At 26.2% G+C, this 9,978-nt stretch overlaps 1 protein-coding gene across 1 annotated transcript; it reads left to right on the top strand.

The window, feature by feature from the left end:
* The first annotated feature begins 6,603 nt into the window (after window positions 1–6,603).
* Window positions 6,604–7,917, top strand: LOC130808167 (protein LIGHT-DEPENDENT SHORT HYPOCOTYLS 10-like). Its single transcript, XM_057673626.1, has one exon. The coding sequence runs from the start codon at window positions 6,776–6,778 to the stop codon at window positions 7,493–7,495; it is 720 nt and encodes a 239-aa protein (XP_057529609.1). The 5' UTR covers window positions 6,604–6,775; the 3' UTR covers window positions 7,496–7,917.
* Window positions 7,918–9,978: the final 2,061 nt, after the last annotated feature.

Raw genomic sequence — 9,978 nt, 5'->3', positions numbered from 1 at the left:
TTTTCAAATAGGTTTTGATCTTTATTTATTCCATTTCTTCTTAATTCAAAGGTATGATATTGGAATTTATGTTTACTTTGTTTAAATATATCATTAGTTGTTGGGTGAATTTAAATTAAATTGAGAATTTAATTGTTGTGTGTGTGTGTGCGCGTGTGTGTAGGATCAAATACGAAGGGTACCTAAAAAAAGAAGTATGAGAATGCTTTTTCTTAGTCAATATATATATATATATATATATATATATATATATATATATATATATATATATATATATATATATATATATATATATATATATATATATATATATATATATATATATATATATATATATATATATATATATATATATATATATATATATATATATATATATATAAAAAGATAATATGTTATAAATTAAGAAGATTCTTTAGATTTTATAACATAGTATACTTTCTGCGTAACATAGTGCTTTTACAATTAAGTGCTTTTGATTCAATCGTGACTTTAAATTTTTTTATTGAGATCAAGGGTATTGAATGCTTCTTATCCTTATTTTTAATAACCTTCTTATAGGATCCCTCCCCATATATATATATATATATATATATATATATATATATATATATATATATATATATATATATATATATGTATATATATATATGTATATATATATATGTATATATATATATATATATGTATATATATATATATGTATATATATATATATATATATATATATATATATATATATATATATATATATATATATATATATATATATATATATATATATATATATATAATCACTTAGTTTCAAATAAAATAAAGGAGAACATTTCGACTGAAGTACGTAAATATATTTCTTAATATATATATATATATATATATATATATATATATATATATATATATATATATATATATATATATATATATATATAATATGATGAAATAAATACTATTTTATTTATGAGATGATTATTGTTGACAATGCAATATATGTAGCGTTTACAATTTTAATTTATTTCTTATGTTTCGACTTATTGTGTTTTTGACATACATTATTGATTCCTCATTGAAGCTCATCATTTGATTTATAACATTTCAAGATATTTTTTATCAAGTTATAAATAATTCAAAAAGTAAAATATACATTAAGTTATGATTAAAAGTTTTGTACAATGTGTTACATAACAAATTAATGTATATAATTTCTGATTATTATTCAAAATTTTTCATCAATAGTCTTTAACACAGATATATACCTAATACTATTATGAGTGACTACGTATACAAAGCGAATTTATTTATGAAATATTTCTGCTTAAAGTAAATCCACAATTTTATCATCGCTTTATCCCATTTGTTAGCATATATTTTTAAATCATTTATAATAAAAGGGAAAACAAGAAGTAACAAATGTAAAAATTTAGCCTTAGCTTACCGCATAATCATTAAAATATCATTATATTTGTTCTAGCAATTTGACAACTAAAAAAATCCAGCATTTATATTTATAGGAAAGAAATGAATTTGATGCTAGATAGGTAATTGAAGTGTATTTTTTTTATTTTTATTTTTTTTTAATATTTTGTTTTCTAAATTAATAAAATAATTCATATATCATAGATAAGATATGACTCTACATCTAAATTTTGTCCAACTTATTTTTCGACATGAAATTCATGTTGTTGTAGTTTAGTATGGGTCGTATTTGAGCTAGCCACGTACTTGACGAACTCTATCACCATAGTGGGCCTTGTAGGTAAGCCTTCTTGAAAAATTTGAATGTCCTGTGCAAAATTTATATTTTGCGCTTTATTTATAATAACTATATTTATTTATTTATAAACTTAACATATTTATTTTTTTGATTAACCTTTTCATATACAGGAGAAAGAGGTGGCCCTGCGCGATCGATCACCTCGCTCTTTCTGAAAGACCTCTTTATCAGTAGCCATAACTGTGGAGTTTATCCATATGTATTGTGTCGTACAGTGCCAATCTCACAACGTAAAAAAAATAGTGACTTGATGATCGTGGAACACCTATGATCCATGTAGCGATATGCTGATTGTATCGTGCTTGGTTGCGGGTCATGTTGTGTCGAGCCATAAGACGTGTCGAGGTGTTATGCTCATAAATACTTATTTAGTTCATCCTTATTTTAATTTAATATCAATTTCTTCGTTCTTTAACTTTTTACACTTAGTATTTTGAAACTAATATTGCTACATTTTAAGTTTTAGTGGCACCAAATCATCGCTTGTAATCTCTTTTACAAATTTATTTTCACTCAATATTGCATCTAAATTTCTATTTCATCCACTTAATCAACTAAAAATTAATAAAGCAAATTTATCATATTGTAGAAAAATCAAAGAAATAAAAAGAGCACATAATAATAAGCCATAAGAAAAACTTCTTTATTGGTTTAAGCTACGTTTTCATTATCTAGAAAAGTCGAGAAAGACCGAGGAGAATGTGAGAAAAACAAATTAAAAATGATTTGCATGACCTATACCTCTTTGAGCACCTGATTAGGGATAGTGGTAGTTGGAGGCCCCTTATCAATGTCTTTGACTATTGATTCTCTCTCGCGTACTAGTTGATGTTCTTGTTTTTGCCTTTACCTTTTACATATCATTCTTTTACTCGTTTTTTACCTAGTTATTTTTATTTATTTATATGTATTTTTTATTTCTAATTTTATGATTAAGGGTTAAGCTTGTGTAGTAAGATGTAAGCTGGCGGATTCAGTTTCACTCCCTCCTCTTCATTGCAAGGACCTATCATTCTGAGCATCAATCTCGAGCCAGAGGACTCTTTAGTCGCATCTTCTATTATGGGTATGGTTTTCCGCCTTCCTTCCTTTCTCAGACCCTTATCATAATGTTCTTATGTGTGGGATACACAAGGGATGATGATGATGATTGAAAATTCACATACCTTATAAGTCTCCACAAAGATTGATTGAGTCTGTGTCCAGTTAGACTTGACCTCTGGCCAATCTGCACTATGATGTTTTTAATCCATTTCACAGGGGCATCAAAAGTCTTTCTCTGTACATGTCCAAACTATCTTAATCTATTTTCACGCATCTTTACAAAAATAGGGGCAACTCTTAATTTCTCTCTGAACTTCTAGTTCCTGGCTCTATCCATCATTGTGTTACCGCACATCCACCTCATTTATGCATTTCTGTAACTTGTTTTTACGTTCAAAAATCTTCTTTACATTTCATCATTCTATCCCATATAGCAAAGCAGGCTCGGTTGCAACTTGATAAAATTTACCTTTTAGCCTACTTGGAAACTTCTTATCACATAGCACCTCGGTGGTTGCTCACCACTTGAGTCAACCCACTTGTATTCAATGAGTAGTATCTCCATCAATCTTCCCATTACACAGAATAATTTATAGAATAATGGTTAGGGTCTTAAATGAATCCTTAGTAGGTCTTATAATGAGTTTTAATTCAATTGTTCTTACTCCATTATTGTTATATTTCAAAGTTTCAATTAGATCTAAAGTAAGTCTTTAAATGTAGTACTATTTTTCTAAAATAAGTTTAAATGAATTTAAGATAGATCTAATATGGGTCTATAATTCAAGTACATAACTATTACGTTTAAATGAAATTTTAAAAAAGATCTGAAATGGGTTCTGAAGTTGGTCATGAGCAGCGTCCAAGGCAAAGATTTGGCCAGTTGGGTCTAAAAATTTTAGACTAGACCTCTATCATAATCCACCAAAATTTAATCCGATCTAAAATTAATTTGAAACTGGATTAAAAATTAGTGGGTTATAACCCAAAAAATTTAACCTTTTCCACTATAACAAATTTAACTTTTTGTGATATTGTATTTAATGGCATTAAAAAAATGTCACTGATTTATATTTTTAGTGTGATAATTATTGATTTTTATTTTTAGTTCCACTTTAAAGTGATTTAGGGACACTTTATTTGGTCTTTAGTAACATATGTAATTGTTACTATAGTCTACAGTGACATTTGTGAGAAATGTCACTAGAACCTATGTCGCAAAAAACTTTAATGTGATTTTTTATTATGTTGTCAAAGGATCTAATACATGTCACTAAATCATTTATATATACTATTAGAAATTTGAAGTAGCAACATCTAAATTAAATATCGCTAAATATATCCCACTAAAAACAAATTATGTTGTACTGTTTATTTTTCTATTTGAGCTTTAAAATATGTATATTATTAGTGGGTCATAACCCGAAAAATAACCGGACTTGAAATAAATCGAGTCAATATAGGAGTATATTATTTTTCTATTTGAGTTATTATTTTTCTATTTAAGCTTTAAAATATGTATACTAGTCCTTTTTATAATTAAGAAACTAAATATTTTCTTTAAAAATGAAAAATTATTATATAGGAGTATATTCTTGAAAAATATTGATGATAAAATATATATTTTAAAAATCATTGACCTGTTAACCAACCTGAAAATGACCCGACCATCCGGCTTTTGTTTGGAACTCTAAAGTTGAATTGTATCAGTTTAAGCTTTTGGTTAACTTGATTCTTTCACATTGACCAAATATAGCATACTACTATAAATTATAATATAATTTTTGAGCTTAAGACTTAAGATTGTGTATATGAAAATAGAAAATTAATATTTTATTTTTATCTTTTTTGGTTGGATCACTTCAGTTTTGATACCGATTTAATGAACCACGTATTAATTTTCTTTATGATTTGGGATAAAAAAATTATAGGTTCAAATAAGGAAATATAGTGTATCAATGGATCACATATATATAGCCAATCAACAAATATTACATGTTTTAGTGTGTTAATTGTGTCTTAAATATGAAGTCAAGTATCAAAAATTTCCATGTCAATGCAGAAAATAGGTGGGAAAATTTGTAATGAGAGTGTGACACGTGTCTAAGTCGTTTCTTTATTAATATATTTTATTGATTATTGATTTGCTGCTAAATGACAAATGACAGTCTAATACCCATTTTCTAAATGCAGCAATCTTGGTTAAATGAATTTGCTGTAGCTAAATAAATTAAAAAATATATATATTATATTAAATTGTACTAAATATAATACTAAATTGTATTAAATTGCACTAAATATAATGCAGCAATCTTATATTTGATAATACTAAATATAATCTGCAAAAAAATATATTTTAACAAAATATTAAATTGTACTATGACCAAATAAATTCCTTATATAACCATTGTATCCAAAATGCCTAATTTGATCTTAAAAATAAATTTGTTTAGAACAATATGATCAAAAAATCTTTTATTGCAATCAATTTTATTCTTGTAATAAATATCAAAAATATAATTTTAGGCATAATAATTGAAATGATGTTTTAAATTAAGTATGTTTTATTAGTTATTTCAACATATTGTTCTTATTTTTATCAAAAATATAATGTTAGGCATAATAATTGAATTTTATCTATTATTTGTTCTTATTTTAAATATTTTTGAAATCGTATGTCTAATTAACTATAATTTTTCTTGAAAAAGATTTCTTAAATTAAGTAGACAATATTTTTATCAAACATAAATATAATTTGAAAATGCGTTTTTAAATTTAAAAAGCTTTTTATTATCTTTATTTTAACAATTTAGTAAACGTATTTTTTTTAGTTAAATTTAATTTGAAAAAACTTTTTATTATCTTTAATTTAACTACTTACTATACGTTTTTTAAGTTAAATTTAATTTATGATTATACTCCGTCCCTTCATTAAAGAAATAAGTTTCCACTTTCCTTTTGTTGTTATTCACAAACAATGCTTTTAATTTATATCACAAATTTTGGACAAAAATAACCGTGTTCATTCTCATTTTAATATTTTAATAATGTTTATGGCCTCCTATCTATCTTCTACTAACTTCATTAACAATATATTTTTTATGGTTCACACATGTTTCCTACTAACATTATAAAAATATTTTTTTAATAGGTATGGTCCCCATATTATTTCCCTCTAACTTTATTTTAATTTTTTTTTATTTTTATGGTCCCTTCTTTTCATCCATTAAATTTATTACTCAATAAAATAAATCTCCACTATCTAAAAGATTCTATTTTTCTTAATTCATGTGAACATTCATGATGAGAACATCATTAAGGAACGATGGTAGTGTTATATTTTGTTATTCCAATATACTAAATGATACTAATATTTAAGGTTTTTATTGCATTTAATAAAGTGCACATTAATATATATTTAATTAATTAACACCTAAACTATAAAAATATAATTAAAAAAGAAAATACAAATAGAAAATAAAAAACAGCGTGCATAATAATTAAGCAAAACAAAACAAGTCTTTGATGTCTTATCATAAGCATCCTAGCTATATAGTTATATGACTAATATTTCCTATATTTAATTTAAAAATAATGTAATCACCCCTAAGATTGCATTGTAAGCCTAGGTTTAAGATCAAATAATATATGCTTGAATGATTGCTTAGAAGATGGAAACATAATGATAAAAATTCAAGAAAAAAAAAAAAAGGAAAGTGCATCACTTAAGCCTAATCGTACACTTGAAAGCAAGAAATTAATGTGAAGATGTAGAAAAAGAGGCTCCTTACCCTACTTTTTATTGGCCCCATCCTTCCTTATTTTCCTCTCTCTCTCTCTCTTTTCTCTTCCTCCTCAATTTTTTCACTCCCTATATCTTCTCCCTTACAACACCAAGTAAAAATCCTCAATTAGTAACAAAAAAAAATAAAAATAATTGTAAAAAATTTTATCATCATGTCAAGCAACATGAAGGGGAAAGATATAGTAACCCTACAGGGATCCTCGTCTTCCTCCGTTTTCGGAGGCGCGTCACGATCCCTGTTAAACGAGGAGGAACACCAACTCCAACACCAGCACCAGCACCAGCACCAGCACCAACACCAACACCAACACCAACACCAACACCAACACCAACAACGACAGTCAACAGCTCCGTTAAGTCGATACGAGTCGCAAAAGCGACGAGATTGGAATACTTTCTGTCAATACTTGAAAAATCAAAGGCCACCCGTAGCTATCATGTCACACTGCACACCAAATCATGTCCTTGAATTCCTGAGATATCTTGATCAGTTCGGAAAAACTAAGGTTCACATCCAAGGTTGTGTCTTTTTCGGGCAACCCGAACCTCCTGCCCCATGTACCTGCCCATTAAGGCAAGCTTGGGGTAGCCTTGATGCGTTAATCGGAAGGCTTCGGGCTGCCTATGAAGAAAATGGAGGCCCGCCTGAAGCCAACCCGTTTGCAAGTGGTATAATCCGGATGTATCTGAGGGAGGTAAGAGATTCACAAGCAAAAGCAAGAGGAGTTCCTTATAAGAAAAAGAAAAAGAAGCGAAATCAATTAAAAGGTGCGGCTGCTGCTGCGGCAGTTGCAGCTGCTGTAGCAGCTAGTAGTAATACTAATACTACAAATGATGGAAATTCCAGGTTTCCCATGCAATCTCCTACTTGATTACTATTTTTAGTATGTTTTTATATAAGTTATATAATTATCAGATTACTCTTCTATATATAGGTAATTTATAATTGTCTTTTTTGATATATATACTGGCTATATTTTCTGGGGTTATTTCATGTCTTTTATTGATTTTGTTAGTGTTTAATTAGTTTACATTTTAAAGGAATATTTGTTTATTTTCATCATATAGTTCATGTATACTGCTGAATTGGGTTATGTTTGTGTGAAAGTGGATAATTTGATTTTTTTTTTTGGATTTTTCTGATTGTTTGATTTGGAGAGAGAAAGATCAATCTTGCTCTTGATTGAGTTATTATAACTATATATGCTCTGCGAGAATTGGATTTTATTTCAAATGGAATAAGCATTCAATTTTTCATGTATAATTCTATATTCGATTCTCATCTAATATTTCACCTTTTCTTGATCTATCTTGAAATTTCAAAAAATAATTCAACTCCTAACAATTGGAAAGAGAAATAGGAAATTCAAAAACACATTGAAATTTCAAAGTGTATATCTTTAAGTTGAGTTTATAAATTAGCTTAATTTTAAAATTACATACAGTACTTATATTAAAGTGAAATTTATCTTTATTTTACTAATAATTTTAGCAAATATCTAAACAATTTAGTTATCTAATATGTAAATAAATATTGCATTATCCATTCTAATTTAAAAATTTAAATGGTTCTAAAATCTTTTTGCATTTATAAAGAAAAAACACAAGGGAATAAACTTCTAGCATGAATGAAATTAATGTCAAAACCCTACCTTGGCCATGGGAAGGGGATTGTGTTGCAAAAACCCTAACTTTTGGCCAGTTGGGTAACTTTCTATAATAGTAAGTAGAGACAAAAAAGTTATAACCTTATTTAACCACTACTACTATTCATATATATAGTATATTATACTCCTATATAATTATATGAAAGTGGAGTATACAACAATCTTGTGCTTATATAGGCTTAGCATACAGGTACATGTCAATTATTGGAGCACAAAAAAGAAAAATAAAAAATATTAATATATTAACCACATAGATGTTTTCCAAATTCCAATAACTTGACAAATTATTAACTTTGCTTTTAATAGGTATTAAATAGATATAGCTTTAAGGATTCTGCACCAACTTATGCCTGCCATGGTGATGGTGTTTGTCCATTAATGAATAATGTGACATAAGAAAGAAAAGAAGATGATGATAACAATATCCTCCGTCCCATTGATATTTTAGCAGTTTTTGTTTCAATATGTTACATTTAATTTTTATTTTATTTTAATATTTAGATAATGGGTCATTACTATTTTTTAATTCCGTCCATATACTTTTGACTCATTTTAAATTTTATGTATTAAATTAATTTTGTCTTTTCGATTATTACTATTTTCTTAAAACTTATTTTTTTTTAATGCAAATCTAATAAAACAGACCAATAAATTACAAGATAATACAAAATCACCTGCTATGGGCCCTAATCTGTAGGTCTAGTAAGAAATCAGAAATGGGGTATATTCATTGTTTTTTGTGGGTTCCATTCTCAGGTTTTAAAATGGCCTATTATTCCCATCTACTCCATTTCTATTTTCTTCTTTTCCATTATGTTTAGTTCCTCCTTCTCCTTCTATCCAAACTGAACTAGAGTACATCTTTTTTATTAACTAAATTTAATTAATTAAATTAATTAATTAATAAATTAAAAACATCTAACTCTATTATTCTTTGATTAGACAATTCTTGTCTATATCATATTTTTATGTGATTTACTTTTTAAAATGAATTTGACATTTCCATGATTTGAAAGGATAATTACCTCTCTTTTTTATTTACCTGATCAAGAATAAATTCTATAGACCTAAAATCCACTATTCATATCTTTAGTCATCCTTCAACTTTGGTCTGGTCCATTCCTATGTTTGTTATATATACTATTAACAACTTCTGTGTGCTTAGATTAATTCATACTGCAGCATTGCACTATTCACTAAAACGCATTAGCTATTGTCTCTCTTTCTCTATTTTCTTTTACTTTTTTTTAAACGTGGGCATCATCATTATATATATATATATATATATATATATATATATATATATATATATATATATATATATATATATATATATATATTACATATATATATATATACATATATATATATATATATATATATATATATATACATATATATATATATATATATATACATATATATATATATACATATATATATATATAATACTCTGATGTGTGATGCTGTTAGGCACGTCATATTAAGTACACAAATTTGTTTTTCTGATCAAAATTTTACAATATACCTTTATAAAATTTACTTTGAAACAAACTAAATAAGATTACACTTGAGTTTGACATTTAAATTATGAATAATATAAAAAAGTAATAGTAACCAATGAATAGTGTAAAAAAGTCAAATTAGACAATTTTTCGGAATCGAAAGGAATATTTAGTAATGATTAA

The sequence above is a fragment of the Amaranthus tricolor genome, chromosome 3 (assembly GCF_026212465.1).
Source record: "Amaranthus tricolor cultivar Red isolate AtriRed21 chromosome 3, ASM2621246v1, whole genome shotgun sequence".
In the NCBI taxonomy this organism is placed as follows: domain Eukaryota; kingdom Viridiplantae; phylum Streptophyta; class Magnoliopsida; order Caryophyllales; family Amaranthaceae; genus Amaranthus; species Amaranthus tricolor.
The sequence above is the reverse complement of the archived record's forward strand: the minus strand, read 5'-3'. Positions and strand labels throughout refer to the sequence as shown.

What these genes read in the sequence shown, in the direction of transcription:
- LOC130808167 (XM_057673626.1), top strand. Translation starts at nt 6,776, where the DNA reads ATGTCAAGCAACATGAAGGGGAAAGATATAGTAACCCTACAGGGATCC.